General features: G+C 41.0%; 1 protein-coding gene across 1 annotated transcript; it reads right to left on the bottom strand.

The window, feature by feature from the left end:
* Positions 1–780: 780 nt before the first annotated feature.
* PDCD2L (programmed cell death 2 like) lies at positions 781–19094 on the bottom strand. The gene is made up of 7 exons (XM_052656390.1): positions 18987–19094; positions 18706–18872; positions 18499–18559; positions 17260–17633; positions 16090–16200; positions 10207–10355; positions 781–945 (listed from the first exon to the last, which is right to left on the bottom strand). Exons 1-7 carry the CDS (start codon positions 19092–19094, stop codon positions 815–817), a joined length of 1101 nt encoding a protein of 366 aa, XP_052512350.1. The 3' UTR covers positions 781–814.
* Between the last annotated feature and the right edge of the window lie 3142 nt (positions 19095–22236).

Below are 22236 nucleotides of genomic sequence, written 5' to 3'. Positions count from 1 at the left end.
CTCTACAAGAGAAGCCAGCACGACGAGAAGCCGTGCACCACAACTATAGAGTAGCCCCTGCTTGGTGCAACCAGTGAAAGTCCTCACAGCCAGAAATAAATAAAACGAACAAAAAACCTCTCTCTGCAGGTCCACACTCGGCCTCAGCCCGACAAACCCAGTGTTCCTGAAATATCTATAACCAACACCCTTGCTTCTTCTACACAGCCAGCCACTTTCCCCAGGTACCTCTGCCCACCTTGGGAAGCAGGGAGAGGGCAAGGAAGCAGTCAGTAACATAAAATCTAAATGGAGAGAGGGGAGATGAGTGGTAGACAGCTGGGTGGAGGGACAATGTCCAGAAGAGACAAAAGGGGCAAGAGGTGGGAGTAGATGAGGGTGGGAAAGTGGGGTAGGCCTCAACAGCTCATGTCACAGGGCAGGAGCCCCAAGCAGCTGGAACAGTCCCAGCAGTATGCTCTGTCAGCATCCAGGGACAGCAAAGGTGCAGAGGCTGCAGGGGTAATACATGGCTAGCTGCTGCTCACAGCGCTACAGCTGCTCTCCCTCCGAGAACCCATCAGGGTCTTCCATAAGATCACCTGCCCTGTGGGCTACAGAGGAGCCATGTTCTGAGCTGCCTCTGTGGACGCAGGCCATTGACCCTGAAGGGCTAACCAGCCCATAAACGAGAGGTTCTAAATCCTGGCTCCAGACCCAGCACAGGTGCCAAAAAGCAAACAGAAACAAGAGCTAATATAAACTCTGAGTCCAAATGAGGTAAAAACACAATTTAAACATTAAAGTTTAATTTATGTAAATAAAAGGAAATGCACTACTTAAATAATAATTCATCTGGGTCCTCTTGGATAATACAGAATTCTTCCATGGGTGCCTGATCATTTTGAGGCCAGCAACTCTCCTCACATGTATAAATTAGAATGGTTCCGAATTCCACAGAAAGATCTGAAAAATACAACATAATCAGGATTCCAATAAAGAGAAAGTATTAGGAGATACACTCAATATTCAGTTTGCTTAGTGAATATAGCCCAGACACTGGAACAAGACTGCTTGGGTTCAAACCCAGCTCTACCACCTGGTGATTTCACCTCTATGATATTATTATGTATTTATCATGATGATAAGATTACTGTGTGGAGTAAATTAGCTAGTACATATAAGATACTTGGAACAGAGCCTGGCACATCTTGAGTGTTATCTGTAAAGCAAAAAGGTTAAGCAGAAGAAGCTAATAGCAAGGAGAAGGATTGCTCAATATCAGGATAACTGATGTTGCCATAGGCAGTGGTTTTACCTTACAAGCTGAAAAATAATTACTTAAGGCAAAAACAGTGCTCATTAGCGCTCAGACACAATACAGTCACAGTATTCCTATAGAAAGTGACTGCTGATTAAAAAAAAACAGATAAGCAAAATATACTTTAAAAAATATGGTACTTCCCAAGTGGTCTAGTGGTTAATACTCTGCCTTCCACTGCAGGGGGCATAGGTTCAATCCTGGTCGAGGAACTAAGATCTTGCATCCTGCGTGGTGTGGCCAAATCCAGACTATTTGACATTGAAGATCATTTTAAAATGTCATGCTAACAGAACACTAAGTCCAAGAAAGGATACAGGCAAAAAGCAGAAAATAGATAAGAATTTATAGAAATGTATCAATGGATGGAGCCAGGAAGAATAGCATTAAGAAAACGCGAGTAATAAGAAAGCCTGTTGATATCAGAATAGGAAAACAGGAGTCAACAGGATGAGCTGAGCAACTGGTTTGGAGCAGCAAAGGAAAAATACTTTAAAAAAATGTAGGCAGGGCCTCCCTGGTGGCTCAGTGGCAGAGAATTTGCCTGCCAATGCAGGGACACGGGTTCAATCCCCGGGTCAGGAAGATCCCACATGCTGCAGAGCAGCTAAGCCGCTGAGGCAGTTATTGAGCCTGTGCTCTAGAGCATAGGAGCAACAGCTACTGGCGCCCGAGCACCCCAGAGCCCCTGCTGTGCAACTGGGGAAGCCACTGCCGAAGAAGCCTGCACACTGCAGCTATAGAGGAGCCCCCACGTGGCACAACTGGAGAAAAGCCCACGCAGCGCCAAAGACCCAGCAAAGCCAGGATAAATAAATAAAATTTAAAAAACAATGTAGGCAGTTGGGCCTTCCCTGGGGGTCCAGTGCTAGGACTCCATGCTCCCAATGCAGAGGACCTGGGTTCGATTCCTGCTCGGGGAACTGGATCCCACATGTTACAACTAAAGAGATAGCATGCTGCATACCACAACAAAGACAGAAGAGTCTTTGTGCTGCAACTAAGACCTGGAGCAGCCAAATAAATGAATATGCAAATAAATAAATATATAGATTGAATGTAGGTGGTGATAATGGAAAGAAAGTCAAAGACAGTCCCCAAAAAGGGTGAAATAGAGCTGATTTTGAAGAAATAACCTGGTGAATTTGAGAAAATTCCCAACTAAAATGTGTAACAGGCAGTTTGTAGAGGGCATGAGAAGGCTGCAGCCTCAGTAATAGTAACCACCAGGAGAGGAAAGAAGGAGGTGCAAAGAATCAGCATAAGTATACATGAACCCAGAGACCTCCCACAGTGGGGACTGAAAGGTGGGGAGGAGAAAGAGGCATATGGAGATCAAAACAGTCCCATTACACATGTAATGAAAAACATCAGCAACCACAAGAAACAGAAAAGACAGGTAAAATCTAATCACAGGTAGAAAGGAAAGGCTTCCAAGAAGTTCAATGAATGCAGAGGGAAAGAGAAAAGATGTTATCATGGAGTTGAGAAGAGAAAGGTGACCCAACCAACTGGTGTTGCTTCTACAGAAAAGCTACAAAGTCAACAGAAAAGATATTCAGGGGAATTCTCTGGTAGGCTGGTGGTTAGAACTCCTCACTTTCACTGCCGAGGGTGTGGGTTCAACCCCTGGTTGGGGAACTGAGATCCTGCAAGCCGCACAGCATGGCCAACTTAAAAGAAAGAAAGAAAACAGAAGAAAAACTAAATATGCAGGTCCGAAGACCCATCCGATCCCATGATAAACAAAACTGCATGGGACTTTCCTGGTGGTTCAGTGGCTAAGACTCTGCCCTCTCAACAGGAGGCCAGGGTTTGATCCCTGGTCAGGGAACTAGATCCCACATGCCTCAACTAAAAGTTCTCATGATGCAGCTAATGGTCCTGCATGCCACAACAAAAATCGAAGATCTCTCATGCCATACCTAAAACCTAGTGCAGCTAAAATAAGTAAATAAGAATTACAGAACAGTGGGACTACAAGACCTGTTAGTTCACTGACAGGACTTCATGGATAAAGAAAGTTCTATGGGGTAAGTGTTAGTTACAAAGGGTGGAGGGGCATCAGTCCACCCTCAGACTTCCACAAAGCAACATTCAATGCCAAAAGATATCTATATGATCGTGAAAGATCTCAGGGATTTTCAGAAAAACGTACTTCCCAGTGAGGCCCAGCGATGGGAGATGATAGGAGGTGCCAGATAAAAGGGCTGGTGGGGCCCTCACTATTAGAAGGTGACAGCATGGGGTTTACCAAGTTTTGAAGAAAGTAGGGCTTAATAACTTTACATATAAGTTGTCCTTCAACTAGAAAGGCATGTAATTGAGGCAATTACATGATGGAATCCAACTAGGAGAGAACAGAATAAAGAATTCACAGGCTAAACAGCTATGAGAATTATGTCTACAGAATACAGATTGATAAACCTCGATAAAGCAAAACTGATACTAAAATATGTGGAAATGGAGTAGGGTAAACATTTCCTTAACTATTAAAGGGTCAAATGCAAACTATTTAAAATTGTAATATGGAATGAACATAATTTTCTGAATTTCAGAGGATCTTTTAGAAACTAGGGCCTCTTTTAATAAAGAACCCATTACCTAAAAAGTCTAGCAGCTGCTTCACTTACACTTAATTTTTCTTATGTTAAATTTTCATGAATTTATTCTAGTACTTTAAATTAGTATTACTAACTCTTTTCCTTTTTAGAAAAAACATTTCTAGTCATACATCTGTTTTAACTTTCTGTCTGCATTTATGTCAAGAAGGATGACTGGACTGATCCTACACATGTGCTAATGGTGATTTCCAAGGTTTACCAGGTATTTGCAGAAAATCTTCAATAGGAAACTCAGGGATCAAAATAAGCGGAGAAAAAAAGGTAAACTGCAAGAAACAGACAACACAGGAAACAAGTAAAAACTTAAAAAAACAGAACACATCCCAAAGATATGAAAGAAGATACTGAACTCATAAAAACAAACCAAAAAAGGGAACTTATAAAAAGGCTTATACCCTATGAGTCAATGAGATTTATCCCAAGAATGAAAAGATGTTTAAACATACCAAAATCAGTGTAATATGCCACATTAATAGAATCAATAGAATTATATGATATCTCAACTGATGTAGAAAAAAGCACTTGATAAAATTCAATACCCTGTAGTGATAAAAATCACTCAGTAAATGAGGAATAGAAGGTAAATTCCTCAATCTGAAAAAGGCCATATACATGAAACACTCACAGTTAACATAGTACTCAATGGTGAAAAACTAAAAGCTATTCCCCTAAGACCAGGAACAAGACAAGGATACCCACTTTTGCAACTTATATTCAATGAAGAAGTTCTATACCAAGAGATGGGACAAGAAAAAGAAATAAAAAGGCATCCAAATCAGAAAGGAGGAAGTAAAATTATCTCTATTGATCTGATCTTTTTTCCAAGAATGCTTGTTTTTGTCTCTGTACTTACATTTCCACACTAACAAAACAAAATCAAATTATCTGCAACTCAAATATTCTTATTAGAATAATGATAACAGAATCTGACCACAAACTCAGTTTTTCCTCTTGATGTTTTCAAATAAGAATTGTTTAAAAAACATGTAGAACTCATCAGTTCCTAGGATAGTTACCAGAAAGTGATGATTTTTTTTTTTTTGGTGGTGGTACCTCACGACTAGTGGAGCTTCCTTGACTAAGGACTGAACTTGCATTCCCTGCAATGGAAGTGGGGAGTTTTAACCAATGGACCAGGAGGGAAGCCTCTGAAAGTAACACATTTAAAGAAACTGAAATAGTAGTCTCCCAAGTTATTTTAGTTGTTGCTATATTTTGTCCTAGAAATAAGTTACCCCTTTGAAAAATTACACTAAGATCAAACCCTGAAATGTTTTTCAATGTAGTAAAACTCACATGTTATTATAATGTCCATATAGCTAATGATGTAGGTAAAGATAAACAGTGATCTCTTCTTACGTGTTTTTTGGGCTTCTCTGGTAGCTCAGCTGGTAAAGAATCCGCGGGCAATGCAGGAGACCTGGGTTCGATAACCTGGGTTGAGAAGATCCCCTGGAGAAGGGAAAGGCTACCCACTCCAGTGTTCTGGCCTGGAGAATTCCAAGGACTGTATAGTCCCTGGGGTTGCAAAGAGTCAGCAACTTTCGACTGAGCAACTTTCAGTTTCACTTTCTTATGGGTTTAATGCAATTCAAAGAATATGTAAAATGGTCCTAAGAAATCAGGTTAAATTGAAATATAAATTTAAGTTGGGAATATAAAAAGCAAACAATTTTCCTTGCTTTGCATGGTGTATGAGAAGCAGCCCACGTGACAGTTATGTCACATGACAAAGTGTGCTCATGTTAAGAACACTTCCATCACCACAGAGGAGAGATTTACTGACTGTATTGAAATAAAAGAAAAAATGTACATGACGCATCTTAGGTAATTACTGATAAACTGGAAAAAGATAACGCTGACATAAGAAAGCCCGTCATCATGAGTGACTCACTCGTTATGCAGGAGTGACTACGGCAGCTGTGCAAAGAGCTAGAAGCCATCATTCCTCAGCTGTGCATGATTTTGCCAAACGTGTCCCCTGGTGAGCTCATAATCCTAACAGACAAAATTTCTGCTCCTAAAATTAACAATAACCTTTAAAATACTGTACAATGGATAAACATGTTTTGTGAATTCAGTAAGTATTTTCATGTCTGTTCTAAAAAGTACTTTAACGTGTATACCTGTGGTGGATACACGTTGATGTATGGCAAAACCAATACAATATTGTAAAGTAAATAGCCTCCAATTAAAATAAATAAATTTATATTAAAAAAAGAAGAAAAAAAAAGTACTTTAAATACACATATGAATACTCAGTGGTCATAAAAATCAAATGTAATCAGTCACTATTCCATGTAAAATACTTATATTTAGCAAACAGTAATATGTATGTGTGTATATATATGTACATATATATAAATGTTGATGAAGCTCTAAGTCATCTCAGTGGTGTCCGACTCTTTGCAACTAAGCAAGGATACTGGAGTGGGTTGCCATGCCCTCCTCCAGGGGATCTTCCTGACCCAGGGATTGAACCCAAGTGTCTTACATCTCCTGCATTGGCAGGTGGGTTCTTAATAAAATATATATTAGGACATACAAATGATCTGATATTATATGTAGAAAATCCTAACAAATCCACAGCAAAAAACTTGGTTCTGAACAGGTTTCTGTTGTTTTTATATCATCCTTAAAGGCTCCGCCCTAGCCTTTATTCTTTCCTTTCTTCTGTGAGTTTTGGTTGGTTGGTCTTCTTTTTCTAGTTCCTTAAGGTAAACAATTAGGTCACTGATTTGAGATTTTTCTTTGTTTTCAACATATGTGTTTAGAGCTCTTAAGATGACACGGTTGGGGACTTCCCTGGTAGTCCAGTGGTCAGGATCCCATGTTTCTGCTGCAGGGGGCACAGGTTCCATCCCTGGGCGGGGAACTAAGATCCCACATGCTGCAAAGTGCAGCCAAAAAATAAAGAAATTAAGACCCAGGGATGCCATTCAGGGAATATACCCAAAAAAACTAAAACCAGTGACTCAAATGTATCTGTATACCACTGTTCCCAGCAGCATTACTCATAGTAGCCAAAAGATGGAAAGCCCCACCACCAACTTAAAGAATTTAAAAAATCTGTATTATACAGTGAAATCTGTATATCATGAATGAACTATAAAAAGGAAAGACATGTTGATACATGCTACAACATGAGCCCTGAAAACATTATGATAAATGAAATAAGCAAGACACAAAGGGACGAATATCATATAATTCCACTTGTCAGGTATCTAGAATAGGCAAATTCAAAGAGAGACAGAAACAGACAGAATAGAGGTTACCAGCAACGAAGGGAAGAGTAAATGGGCTAGGGCCAGGGGCGGGGGGGTGGGGGCCTCATTCTTTTAGGGGAGGGGCAGAGTAGTTAATGAATACAGATTGATGTTTTTGTTTGGGATAACAAAAAATTTCTGGGAATAAAATAGTGGTGACAGTTACATAACACTGTGAATATATTTAATATCACTAAATTATACACTTAAATGGCTAAAATGGTCAATTTTTAAGTATGTGTATTTTGTAACACATTTTTTCAAAAAATCAATTATATTTAAACATTTAATACCAGCAGCAAACATCAGAAACTGAAATTTTTTAAATGCCATTTACAATAGCATAAAAAAGCATTTAACACATAGAGACAAAACCGAAAAAAGATATGCAAGACTCTACACTGAAAAGTATAAGACTCTATTGCAAGAAATTAAAGAGAACCTAAATAAATGGAGAGATATACTAGGTACATGGATTGGAAGACTCAGCATTGTTAAGACATCAGTTCTCCTCGATCTGATCCAGAGAACCAACGCAATACCAAACAAAATCACAGAAAGTCTTTTACTTTTTTTAAGAAGTTGAGGAAATAGCAACCCACTCCAGTATTCTTGCCTGCAGAATCCCAAGGACAGAGGAGCTTGGCAGGCTGCAATCCATGGGGTCACCAAGAGTCAGACATGACTGAGTGACTGAGCATCCACACATAGAATGGCTACCTTATCAGACAGCTCAGTTAAAGAGTTAAGAAATAAAACGCAATTTAAAAAAAAAACCCCACAGAAACGCAAATTATCTGGAAGAGGCAAAATATTTTTGAAAAGGAAGAATAAAGCTGAAAGACTGATACAACCAAGTTACAATTCCAACACTTTGGCCACGTGATAAGAAAAACTGACTCACTGGAAAAGACCCTGATGCTGGGAAAGACTGAAGGCAAAAGGAGAAGGGAGCCGCAGAGGATGAGATGGTTAGATAACATCATGGACTCAGTGGACAGGAATCTGAGCAAACTCTGGGAGACAGTGAAGGACAGGGGAGCCTGGCATGCTGCAGTCCATGGGGTCCCAAGGGTCAGACATGACTTAGTGACCAAACAACAACAACAAATCTTACAAAGCTACAGTGGTCAAGATAGCGTGGCAGTGGCGTCAAAACAGAAAAACAGATCAATGGGACAGAATGCAGAATAAAGAGTACAGAAACAAAGTAACACGCATATGGACAACCAATATCCAACAAAGGTAAAAGTACCTGAGCAGAGAAAGAATATTCTTATCAATAAGTGGTGCTGAAACAACTGGATATTCACGTGGAAAAGAAGGAACTTGAACCATACCTCATACCATATATAAAATGTAACTCAAAATGGACACAAATCTAAATGTAAAACTAGAAACAAAACTTGTGTCCTTGGGCTAAGCAATCATTTCTTAGACAAGATAGCCAAACATAATTCATATAAGAAAAGATTAATAAATTGTGCTTCAAAATTAAAAACTGGTTTTAAAAGGATAGTTTAGAGAATAAAAAGACAAGTCAGTACTTTATGGAAGGGGGAGAAAAAGGCACTGTTTTCATTGGAGAAGCCTAAAATACCAGCCAACATCAACAATCAGTGTTTAGAGAGGCACCCTGGATAAGATGAGTGAGATGAAGAAAATGGCACTTTACCCCACACCCCATGATTTTCTTCTCAATAATCTGCAGTCTCACTCTAATTATGAGAAAAAAAATCAGATGAATTCCAACAGAGGGGCATCTTACAAAATAAGTGACCAGTACTGCCACAAATTGTCAAGATCATCAAAAATGAGGAAGTCCTGGGATGTCTCTGGCGGTGCAATGGCTAAGACCCCACACTCACAATGCAGGGGGTGCAGGTTTGATCCCTGGTCAGGGAACTAGATCCCATGTTCTACACCTAAAAATCCCACATGCTGCAACAAAGACCCGGTGCAGCCAAATAAATAAACAAATATTTCTTTTAAAAAAATCTTGCTTAAGGAAAAATGAGGAAGTCTGAATTCTCATCACAGGCAAGAGACACATTAAGTGATATCCTGGATGGGCTCTTGGATATTAGGTAAAAACTAAGGAAATCTAAATAAACTATGGACTTTAGTTAATAATGCATTAATAATGGCTCATTAATTACAACAAAAGTACTATATTAGTATAAATTTATTTTAATAAAGGGGAAACTGGATGTGAGGTATATGGGAATTCTAGGTATTTATTTCTCAATTTCTCTGTAAATTGAAAGCTTCTAAAGAATAAAGCCTACACTTAAAAAAAAAAAGAAAGGAAAAAACCCCAAAAGAAAAATTGGCAAGCTAGACTTAGAGAAAATATTTGTACATTATATACCAGATGAAGGACTTGTATCCAGAATACATACAAAACTCTCAGAATTCAATAAGAAGACAAACTACCCAAATTTTAGAAAGAGAAAATGATTAGAATAGACAAAACATATATATAAACATATATAACAAAGAAAACATATAGTGATAAATCAGCACATGGAAATGATGCTCAAAATCATTAGTTATTAGAGAAATGAAACCATGAAAACCGTGCGCTATCGCTACACACCCGTGAGACTGAAATGAACAAGACAGAGTGTCGAGTATTGCCAAGGATGTGCAACTCTCACGTACTGTCAGTTGGGATGTAAGTGGCACAGGCTCTTTAGAAAACAAGGTGGCAGTGTCTTAAAAAGTTAAACACACACCTACCGCACAATTCAGCTGCTTTTCTCCTAGATACTTAATCCGAAAGCCTATGTCCATACAAAGGCTTGTACACAAATGTTCAAAGCAACTTTATTTATACTAGCCCCGAATGGAAGCAACAAATATGTCTCCTAAAAATAATTCTAATTTCCCAAATTTTCTGTAATGCTTATATTTTATAAGGAAACAAAGATGAAACACTAGGTTTTCATTTTTAAAATTAATCCCAAATTAGTGCCAGAAACCCACAAACTCGAATAAATAAAGGGCCTTTTACCTAAATTAGCACTTCTGAGCATGCTGACCAGTGCTGGCATAAGCTGAAACTCAAATATCCTTCGGGCTCCACAGTGGCTGCAGGCTGGGAGCTCAGTGACTTCTGATGTAGGGCAGGTCAAAAAAAGTGGTTCTCCACTCCAGGAGTACCTAGAACAAGGAGAAAAAGAACGCTGAATTAGGGCCACATACAAGTCACATGTTAACATCCAAGACTACACTTTATCAATTTTGTTTCTTTCTTGGAGAATATCCAGAGCAAAACCAGATAGCAAAGAAAATCTGAAGGCCCAGAAAACTAGGCTGGAAATCACAGCAAGACATCTGAATTCTTATCAATGCTTGATTTAAAGTCTAGATGAAGGCACTAAAGCTAATGTTGAATTGAATTTAACTAAAACCGCAACAAAGCCCAGACTGCTCAATTGCAGATTGAGACTCAGCTCCCCACAGTTCTGGTCTTACAGATAAAGGGGTGTGCACCCCTAAGGGATGAGTATCAACTTCAGTATCTATTGTCCTCCAACATATAGTCTCCAGTAAATAATTTTTTAAGTTACTAGATATGCAAAGAAGCAGAAAAAACTAACCCATAACGAAAATGAATACATGGAGAGCCATAGCCAAAATGAACTTTTCAGACACACTTTATGTTTTTAAAAATTTCATTGAAGTATAGTTGATTTACAATGTTGTGCTTAACTTCTGCTGTACAGCAAAGTGACTCAGTTGGACATATAAATACATTTTCTTTCTTTTCCATTATGGTTTATCACAGGATACTGATTACAGTTCCCTGTTCCATGCAATAGGACCCTGATGGACAATATTTTTAAAACAACCACCAGACTAAGTCTCTCACTTCAATCACTCTTGTAATCAATGTACTTTAATATTTGCAGATTTAGTTCTTATTTCATTTTTGGGAAATTTCCTATTTTATCTTTCAGTATTGTTTTGGATGTATTTGTTGAGGTCTCTTCTTTGGACACCAGTTATATTTATAGTAGTTAAATTCATCCACCTTCCAAGATAGCACCTTCTAATTGCTTTGTCTTTTTGTTCAGCATTCATGAGATTTTTGAAACTCTCTTCACATCAGTACTTTGATTTTCAGCCAAGTCGACTACTTCTAAATTTATTAGATATGCAATGTGTGGCTTGATTTCTTTAGCAATTCAACTTCCCTTGGCATCTTATTTTCTCAGCTTTGAGCTCTTGGTTTTATTGAACACATTGTCTTACAAAGTTCTTCTGTATCTTGAAAACTCTGCTGGGAATTATGTGTTCCTCAGATTATCTTTTCTTCCAGATATGGTTCTTGGCTCATTTTTGAATGTATGATTCATTTCTCTGATTTTACTCCCAACAGTATGATTACGTGGGTGGCCTGCCACTTTTCAGCTAGTTCATGCCTCAAGAGGGCAACTCTGTTTAGACCACCTGTTTGCTCCAAAACAGTGTGTGGGTTTTCTTACTGACTTCCTGTCAATCACATCAGAGATCTGTTCTTTTCCCCTTCTCCAAACACATTTTTCATTTCTTCTCCTCTTCTGTAGGTTAATCGGAGTTGGGGTATAGTTCTGTAAGACTCAATGCAATCTACTAGAACACCTGGGCTTCATTTTTATTTCTGACATAGTGTAAAATGTCTTACATGTTGGGGGATACCACTCTAACGGGCAAGAAATTGCCCTTGACTTCTTGATCATTTCTGTAACACATCATGGAACCCAACAACTTTTGCTTCTGAGAGGCAATTCCTAATTCCCTGTATCTTCACCCACACCACACCCAGTTGTGTGGCCAAAAGCCCTACAGCAGAAGATACACATTCTTCTCCTGTTTGCTTCTTTCCAGATTCAACATTATTACCACAATTCTCAGGATGCTATGGACTTATCAGTGGATTTTCAAGAAGTGAGAGAAGGTTGAATGGCTAGAACTCACACTAAAGGTACAGAAATGTCTGTACCTTCCTCTGTGAAAAGAAAGTTAACTAAATACATGTGAGGCACCCAGAACTGTATTAGACGTTTGGTGATATCACATCCTGGATTGCCACTTTGAGGTTTTTTTTGTTTTTGTTTTTGTTTTTTAATGAATTTAGGTTAATAACTTCGCTAGTTAAAGTGAAGTGAAGTCGCTCAGTCGTGTCCGACTCTTCGTGACCCCATGGACTATAGCCTACCGGGCTCCTCCGTCCATGGGATTTTCCAGGCAAGAGTACTGGAGTGGGTTGCCATTTCCTTCTCCATGAGTTTTATAGTATTAAGTTTCTTTCCTTATTTCAATGCAGATGGAAGGGATTTTCTTTTTAAAGTTTGTTTTTTTCTACTTTATTTTTGGCTGATTTTTACTTTTTATATTCACTGTAACCAGGTATTAGGATAGAAGGACCACTTCATTTTACTCTGACCACTGTCTCTAGAAAACATTTTTCCATGTTTTCCCTGTGTTGTCATTTTTATATACTATAACCTGCTGGATATGTCATTTCCTCTGAGAGCCTCTGTGACATCCTATTTAGAATAGTTAAATGTTTTATTTTCCTTATTTATCACTTGTGGAAATCATACAATGTATCTTTTTATTTTTAAACTCTCCCACTAGAAGGTAAAATCTATAAAAACATGGACTTTGTGTCATTTTCTGTTGTACATGCAGCATCTATAATAGCTCCTAACATCTGGCTTAGACTCAGTAAATACTAGCTGAATGAATGAACATAGCTCACATGAATGAACATCCTTCCAAACATCCTACAAAGTAGGCATTAGGCCCATTTTACAGAAGAGTGAATAGTCATCTGCCCCAAGGCCAAGTCTTCTAAGACCAAAACCAAGGTTCTTTTCATCCCTACCATGTTTGAAAATGTACTGGTATCACCAATACCTATTATATGTAGGCACTATGCTCTGCATGAGAATAACATACTGTTCTCACTGCCAAAGATCATGAATACGTAAGTACACCAATACTATTAAGAGATCCTTATAGATCTCTGCTTCCCCAAAACAGCATAGTGGGTTTCAAACAACAGTCAGTATTTATGGATGTTGTACAGAGGATTTTCATCATCACCTCATTTAGTTCCCAGAGGAATCCTATGAAATAGGTAGTTGCATTATCATCCTCATTTTAGAGATGAGGCATGGAGGATAAGAAAGGTTACGTGAATTTGCCCATGGACCTTCAACTAGAAATGGAAAACCCAGGCCTTGAACTTCCAAGACCTCTTATTCAATATCCTCTGGGCAGTTGTTACTTATTACAAAGTATGTCTTTGGTATAAGAAACTTGTAAAGTAGAATGCACAAGGGAAATAAAACCAAAACTACTATAACAAAGATTTAGTTTCAAAGATGTAAATCAAACTGACAAGGACACACTCTGTAGTCTAAGAACAATCAAGACTCCACACCCCAAATAACACCTTCCTAAATCCCCATCTCCAGCACTGCATCAACACTTATCCAATTTCACAAGCCAGAAGCTCAAAACCACTTTGTTGCCTTCCAATCTTTTACTCTTATATCCAAGGGTCACCAAGAACTGCCATTATACAAATATCTCCCAAACTCATTTCCTGTTTCCCACATCCTCTGCCTTGATCCAAAACCTTATACCATCTCTCATCTGGATTCCTTGAATCTCGAGTGATCATATCACTCCCCTGGCATCCACTGGCTACAGAATAAAATACAAATTCTTTAGTAAGAAATGGATTGAAAACATACCTAATCCATGCCAGTACTAGACACCAAGTCTGGGGAGTACCCAGTCTGTCAAGGAGGACAACAAGGGTGTGTGTCCTAAAGGAGGTCAAGGTGTGGAGCTGTGGGAGGCAAGAACCAAGCTGTTCTCACTTCAGACACCATGGTGTCCAGCCCATTGGCTTGCCCCTATCCCACCATGATGCACTTGGCCATCTTTTTCCTTAATCAGTTACCTCTGTGACACAAAGCATCCTTGGCCTTTATCCTACAGGATAGGGGTTAGGGGCTCCAAGTGTGTCTCCCGCATGGTGCCTTCCCTGATGAAACAAGGCAAAGGCCCCTGGTCCCTCCTCTGGGTTGCTGGCACCCTTGTTCACATCTCCGTTGGGCACCTATCATAGCATATAGTGTCCTGTCTCCTCTGAGCAGACCAGGTACTTTTGTGGCCAGCAACAAGACCGGTTGTTACTGGACCAACTCCAAGCCCAGCACACAATAACTCAGCCCTATAGGAGGAGAGGATCAGTGTGAGCATTGAGTCTCATCAGTGAAGAGGCCCCTCCCGAGGGGTGGTCTCCACCTAAGAATTACTGCCACTACTGAGGGGCTACATGCTAAAGTCATTGGTTTAATCTGAAAATTCTGGTGAAGGTTTCATCATTTGGGCATGTTTTCAACACAGCATCTCTAGTTCTCATGCCTAATTAAAGTAAGGAGAAATAAAGTGAATTATCATCAATAAAATTAGGATGCAAGAATCAAGAGTAAAGTCTGACTTTGTACTTAGGAGTAAAAACTACAATCAAACTCTATCTATCAGGAACCTTTAAACTTCAAAATTTCGCTCCTCAATTTCAGTCCTAGAACTAGCTTGAACAGAAATCACTACCACATTCCAGGAGTTGTGAACAGGATGCATACTGCAGCACTCAACTCTGCAAAACTGAAACCAGATGGAAACAGTTAAACACCCAACAATACTGCCACAAGTACAGTCAAAAAACAAACAGGCCCAGAAAGTAAGTCATAATGATTTTAATCATACAAAATTAATCATAACAATCTCTCTAATATATAAAAAGTCCCTAAAAATCAAAAGGAACAAGAACTTACGGAAAAACGGGTAAAGGTTATGAATAGACAATACGGAGGCCAAAAAGGTTTCTGTAAGATCTCACAGAAAAACCTGAACAAACTTTTGGCTCACCCAACAAAAGTAATTCCACAACACAGAGGAAGATATTCGTAAGAAAAAAATCAGGTAAAATTATACCAAGAGGCCCTTTTTCACCTTGAATTGACAGAAATACAAAAGCATGAAGCTCACCCTGCTGGCAAGGCTATGGGAAAACAAGCACGTATAGGTTGCCAGTAGGAATTAAAGATCATATATTGCCAGCAGGAATTAAAGTCCAAAGGGAGAAAACTGGGTGCTATCAATTAAAACCACAATTGCATAAACCCCTCTGCTTAACTATGCCATTTCAGGAAATGCATCCTAGAGAACAAGTAAAATGGACATGGGACTACAGTAACTTTTTTTTAAAACACAGTTCTCAATGTTCTTAAAAGATACAGTAATAGATAATAGCACAGTTAAAAAAGAAGGAAACGGAATGTTTCTTGAATGCTTTCTTGTGATTAAAAAAAAAGGAAAGTAACATGTAATATTTGCTTTGACATGCATAAAGAAATTATATAAGCACACATAGGAAACTAACAACAGTGATGACCTGAGTAGATATGAATAGTAGGAAAGGAATTATTTCATTATATTTATACATATATGCACATGTACATACTTTTATGTTTTTGAGTCTTAAAAATCTGTTTTACCTATTGAATATTTAAATTTAAAACAGAAGAAAATCACTTGGAAGAATTTTTAATACATAGGGAAACCCTCAATACCAACAAATGTTTATGAAAAGAGAATAGCTATATTCCATGACCCCAGTTACCAACAACAAAAGAATACCCACAATACCTACTTATACATATACATCTAGATATGTGAAAAAAAACTAAATACACTAAAATCTTAGCTTCTTGGTTTGGGGAATATTGTGGATTTCGGTTTTCTTGTCCTACTTTTCTGTGTTTTCCTAACTAGCACACATTACTTTTATCACCAAGAAAAACAATAAAAGAAAATATGCCTTTACCTTAAAATCTGCTCCTGACAAGCAGCAATTCTCTTCATGAATTTGTAAAACATCTTATCTCCACTTTTAATTATAGTCTTCTCATATTTTTCATCACCATCACTAGACAGACTAAAAAGAAAAGCATAAAACACTGTTGTGTGTCTACATTCAGAGAATTACTGTATTTAGAACAGGACACAGGGAATTCCCGGGTAGTCCACTACTTAGGACTCCACATTCTCACTGCTGAGGGCCCAGATTGAATCCCTGGTTGGAGAACTAAAATCCTACAAGCTGCTCTGGGCAGCCTAAATAAAGAAATACATTTTTAAAAAAGAAAACAGAGTACACTTTTTAAAAACTTTACCACAGTAAAATATACATACATATCTTAGAAATCATAAGTTTAATACTTTATAATGAATAACAGTAACCCCCTGCCCAACTTTCTCCCCAGCCCTGCTTCTTAGCCATTTTCAACACTGGATAATTATCTGCAATGTAAAAAGTCATCATGGGGCTTCCCTGGTGGTTCCGTGGTTAAGAACCCACCCTGCAGTGCAGGGGAGGCTGGTTCAATCCATGGTCCAGGAAGATTCCCCCATATCTCACGACAACTAAGCCCATGCACCACAACTACTGAGCCCAGGCTCTCGAGACCCGGCTCCGCAATAAGAGAAGCCACTGCAACGAGAAGCCTGCACACTGCAGGCAGAGAGGAGCCCCCACTCGTCGCAACTAGAGAAAGCCCGTGTACAGCAACAAAGACTCAGGGCAGCCAAAAATCAATAAATAAACAAAATAAAAGTCATATACCCACTGGCTCTTGTCAGGTCTTTCTCCATTACGGAGTATTTTCAAACACCAACACGTCTTTGTGCACCCCAATGCTATCTTGAAAATGCTTACAAATGAAACACTCTGGTCATTTTCGTAAGAGTCCTTATAAATAAAACCAAGTGTTGTCAAGCTAACTCAAGGGTGGCTCATAAGATTTCCTCGTCTCTGTCTCCCTTTCTAACCCAAGAGGAGTGAAGCAGACAGGTCCTACACACCTGTCAGTGTGTCGGACCTGAAAAAGTTCTGCCTGAAAAAGTATCCCCAGTTTTGAGGATAAAATCAAAGAGTACCCACTCTGGCAGCCTCCTGATCAAACCACCTCTCAAACTCAACAGCACACAGGCTCACCTTTGGGAAAGCAGGTGTTCCATATCAACTCCTTCTCTCTGCTGATACTCCCTCAGAAGGCTCTGAGCATGGTCCAGACTGACAAAGTCCGTGTAGTCATCCTCATCAACGACACAGATGTAGTAGGGCAGGAACTGCGGCACCGCAGGAGGCAAGACGGGGCCTTCCCCAGGAGGTGCAGGAGGAGCAACACCTGGAACAGTATCCTGCAGGCGGAGGTCCTGGAGCTGGGAGGTCCAGTCTCTGTTCCTGGCATTGCTTGAATCATTTCCAAAATCCGAGATAGGCTGCGGTGGAGACGCTTCCTCACTGTCACTTCCCCAGTCATCTGCACCTTGACACCAGTCCTCAGCTGTGAGGCCATTTTCCTGTTTCTGGAAAAATACCCAGCGAATGAGGTTCAAGCACACTGTTCCCTCGGCTTCCTGAGCCACCTAATCCTTCACCTTCCTGAAGGAACCTTACTTAACACCTGCCCCTCCCACTCCAGCACCTCATGGTTTACTCAAAAGCATGTTGGAGGTGACAAATGTTGTGTTTCCTTCTCAGGGGCGCTGTGGCAGATATACTATGGTGGTTTCTTCAACATCTCTTTCAGTTGTGCTTCATGTACTGCAGAAGCTGGTAAGAAAGAACTACATTTCCCAGACTCCTAAGCAGCTAGGGTTCTAGAGACGGTCCGGGGTTCTGCTCATAAGGAACACTAGAGAGACAAACTTAGCAGAATGAAGTAGAAAGTGACCATGACGCAAAAGGCAGCTGGTGTGTAGATGGAGGCAGAGCAAGGCTCTGGAGTCAACAGTGCTGACAAGGGCAACTTCATCAGAATACATCTGGGCTTCCAGACTGCATGGGAGGTGTCATGGTAGCTCCCTGACAGGACAGTTCTGAGGTGTAGTTCTGCACGTCACTCCTGGAGTAATCTCTTCCAGCCTATCTAGTAAGATAAGGAAAAACTTAACTTTAAATCAGCCTCAGCTATAAAAAGTCAAAACGCTTTTCTATTATCTGCAATTGAACCCCAAGAAATATAGGCAAACACCACCTTTTTATTTCTATTTTTGGTAGCACAATGCTTCGCACACATTAAGAACTCAGTGAATTTATAAGCAACATTTATTGGCAAAGAAAAGCTGGATTTTGTTCTGCAGTCCTATCTTTGCAGGCAGTCCACGGGGTCGCAAAGAGACACGATTTAGCGACTAAACAACAACAATATGAGGGTCACAACTGCGTTACCTGAGCGTTCTGAGTCTCTTTTTCTCTCATCTGCAGGCACTGGGAGCGGAACACCTTCCAACTTCATAGTAAAGAAAAACTGCGGTGAGGACTCCATCGCCAACTGCCGGAGGGCTGGCCAGTCCCCTCCCGGTGCACCTGGCGCGGCCGCCGCTCCCGCCCACTCGACCTAAATCCCGTGGGCAGCTCCGCTACTTCCCCGCCTACCTGCGCGCCCCGCCGCTACCGCACTCAGGGCGAGGGCAAGCGAACACGTGCAGGAGCCGATGAAAAGGAGAGCCTTCCAGCGGGCAGTACACCTGCACTACGAGGGCAAGCGGCTGCCGGCACAGTTCACACACCGGCCTCGGAGCTGCCACGGCGGGCAAGGCGTCCTGAGGACAAGGAAGGCGCTCAGACCCTGACTTTGTCCAGGGACCTCGCCCACTCCCTCACCCCGTAGTCCAACACCAGTTCCAGCCGACCCCGGCTCCCGCGCCCCACCTCACCGGAACGCCGCCCAGCTTGCTTGCGGTCCAGGCGCTCGGCCCCGTGGGACGGCCGTGCACCGCAGCATCTCGAAGCCCGAGCAGCACTGGCTTCCGAACGGCCGCCATCACGGCCGGGAGAACACGTGAAGAGGCGGGCTACGGCAGCCGAGAGGGTGCGCCTCTCTGCGCATGCGCTTCGCTGACGCCTGTGGGGCAGCCCCGCCCCTCCTAGACCTTTCGGGCGATGTAATTCGGCGTTCTAATATGACCAACCTAGATAGCATATTCAGAAGCAGAGACATTACTCTGCCAACAAAGGTCCGTCTAGTCAAGGCTATGGTTTTCCCTGTGGTCAAGTATGGATGTGAGAGTTGGACTGTGAAGAAAGCTGAGCGCCGAAGAATTGATGCTTTTGAACTGTGGTGTTGGAGAAGACTCTTGAGAGTCCGTTGGACGACAAGGAGATCCAACCAATCCATTCTAAAGGAGATCGGTCCTGGGATTTCTTTGGAAGGAATGATGCTAAAGCTGAAACTCCAGTACTTTGGCCACCTCATGGGAAGAGTTGACTCATTGGAAAAGACTCTGATGCTGGAAGGGATTGGGGGTAGAAGGGGACGACAGAGGATGAGATGGCTGGATGGCATCACTGACTCGATGGACGTGAGTTTGAGTGAACTCCGGGAGTTGGTGATGGACAGGGAGGCCTGGCGTGCTGCGATTCATGGGGTCGCAAAGAGTCGGACACGACTAAGCGACTGAACTGAACTGAACTGAACTGAAGTTCAATATCCTGGATCCCAGATGTGTTTTTTCCCTGGTAATCCGCCACGAAAGGAAATAGGTACCGTCTACTGTGAGGTATCTTGCCGAGTTTTATCTAAAATCAGGGGGTACTTCCCTGGCGGTCTGGTGGCTCTGACTCCGAGCTTCCAATGTAGTGGCCGGGGTTCGATCCCTGGTAGATTCCACTTGCCCAAGGGGCAGCCTCCCCCCAAAATTGGGGGGATAGCACTTTCCTAAACAACCCCCCACCCCACCCCCGGAAAAAAAGAAAAAAAAGAGAGAGTCCTAAATTTTTAGAGAAAAAAATGTAGACAGTATTAGTCGTTCAGTCGTGTCTCTTCGCGACCCATGAACTTGTAGCCCACCAGGCTCCTCTGTCCATGGAACTCTCCAGGCAAGAATATTGCAGTAGGTTGCCATTTCCTTCTCCAGGGGATCTTCCTGACCAGGGATCAAAGCCCGGTCTCCTGCATTGCAGGCAGATTCTTTATCATCTGAGCCACCAGGGAAGCCCACATTTTTTAGACACATTGAAATGCCTATACTGTAGATGAAATGATATATCTGGGGGTTGGTACGTGATGGAGGGGTCGTAGATGAAATAAAATTGGCCCTGGGTTGATAATTGTTCGAATTTGGTGTGAGGCACAGGGTGGTCTGTTATGCTATTTGAATTTTATATGTTCGAGTTTTTCCATAATAAAAATTTTAAGATGCCTGTGGCACACCCAGGGGAATTTTAAAAAGGTAATGGTAAGTGAAAGAAGCTAGATACAAAAGGCCACGGTTCTGGAAAAGGTAACTTTGTAGTCAAATCGATGCTTGCCAGAGTTTGGGTTTGGGGGCAGAGATTGACCACAAAAGGGTGCCAGAACTTGGGGTGATGAAAATGCTGAAGATCTCACTTGTGCTGGCTACATGACTGGATAGAATTGTCAGAACTGTACACCAAAGGAAGATGAATTTTACTGTATGTAAATTACACCTAAATAAATTGGACTTAAAAAAAGCATGTTGCAGAAGTACTATTTCAGGCTTTGTACCACGGTGTGTAAAAAAATAAAAAAGACACAGGTGCCTCCTTTTGTTTGACTCCAGCCCCAGCGAGGATTTGGAGCTGAAACCTGGTTTACTCCTGTTTATTTCTGCCGATCTGATGGCTTTACAGATACTGTGAAGTCCAATCTTGCTGTTCTCATCACGTCTATCCAAAATGGTTGGATGGTTTGGTAGATACTTGTTATTTTAGCTAAATATTTCCCAGGATACACTTCTAAATTACTCCAATAAGAAACAAACTTCAAAATTCTTCCTGGGGATTTCTCTGGTGGTCCAGTGGTTAAGACTCTGCTTCCACTGCAGGAGGCACGAGTCCAATCCCTGGTCAGGGAACTAAGATCCCACATGCCCCGCCCCCCCAAAAATTTTTTTACGTCTTCTTATTCTTGCTAACATATCAAGATCTCCTCCAGCAAAAGGCCACATTCTGGAAAAGGTAAACTTTTGTAATTAAATTAATGGTTGCCAGTTACTGAGCTCTCTCCAACGTCATCTGATTATATCATAACGCTACCTATTACAGCCTCTCCATCGTGTGATCACAGCATGAAGGTTTATTACATAAGAGGAATTTTTAATATGTGAATTACTACTGCATTCCAGAATTCCAGAAGCAATTTAAAAGCAATTTGACACTGGCATTATTGTGAAGTCCTTGGGAAGAGTCCTTGCATGTGTGAGACTTGGAAGTGTCTGACTTAATTCACGATTTTGTAGGGTTTGGGCCTCCTGACAAACTCACAGAAATCATCAAATGATGATACAGTTGGTATTTGAGGAAATACAGAATGAAGATGTTGAACACTGCTTCAGTCTCACCCAAAGAGCTGTTTGTGATGGTTAATTTTACATGTCAACTTAACCAGGCTAAAGAATGCCCAGATAGCTGGTAAAAACATATTTTCTCTGATTGTCTGTGAGGGTGCTTCAGAAGAGTATAGTCTACTTGAATTGGTAGGCTGAATAAAGATCTGCCCACTATAATGTGAGTGGGCATTCTCCAATCTACTGAGAGCTCAAAGAGAACAAAACGATGGAGAAAAGATGAATTTTCTCTCCTTCTTGAGCCAGGACAACCATCTTCTTCTGCCCTTGTACATCAGAGCTCCTGGCTCTCAAGCCTTCAGACTCTGAACCTTAACATCAGTGGCCTCTTCGTTTTCATGCCTTCAGGGTCAAACTGAATTATGCCCCCTGGCTTTCCTAGGTCTCCAGCTTGTAGACAGTATATTGTGGGATTTCTCAGCCTCAATAATTGTGTAAGCCTCCTCCCATAAGAAATCTCCTCATTCACCTATATAGAAATATACAGACATATCCTATTGGTTTTGCTCCTCTGGAGAACTCATATACTATTCAAGACTCGCAACAACTGGCAGCCACAGAGTAAGTGGACGCTGCAAGTGATGACAGTGGCAGTGAT

The sequence above is a fragment of the Budorcas taxicolor genome, chromosome 18 (genome assembly GCF_023091745.1).
Source record: "Budorcas taxicolor isolate Tak-1 chromosome 18, Takin1.1, whole genome shotgun sequence".
Classification (NCBI taxonomy): domain Eukaryota; kingdom Metazoa; phylum Chordata; class Mammalia; order Artiodactyla; family Bovidae; genus Budorcas; species Budorcas taxicolor.
This window is presented reverse-complemented; position numbering and strand designations above follow the sequence as displayed.

Excerpts from the sequence above, each read along its gene's own strand:
- PDCD2L (XM_052656390.1), bottom strand. The coding sequence starts at position 19,094 with ATGGCGGCCGTTCGGAAGCCAGTGCTGCTCGGGCTTCGAGATGCTGCG. Across the intron at positions 18,560-18,705 it reads GGTAGCGGCGGGGCGCGCAG|TTGGAAGGTGTTCCGCTCCC; the intron begins GTAGGCGGGGAA and ends TTTACTATGAAG. Across the intron at positions 946-10,206 it reads GCTCAGAAGTGCTAATTTAG|ATCTTTCTGTGGAATTCGGA; the intron begins GTAAAAGGCCCT and ends TGTATTTTTCAG.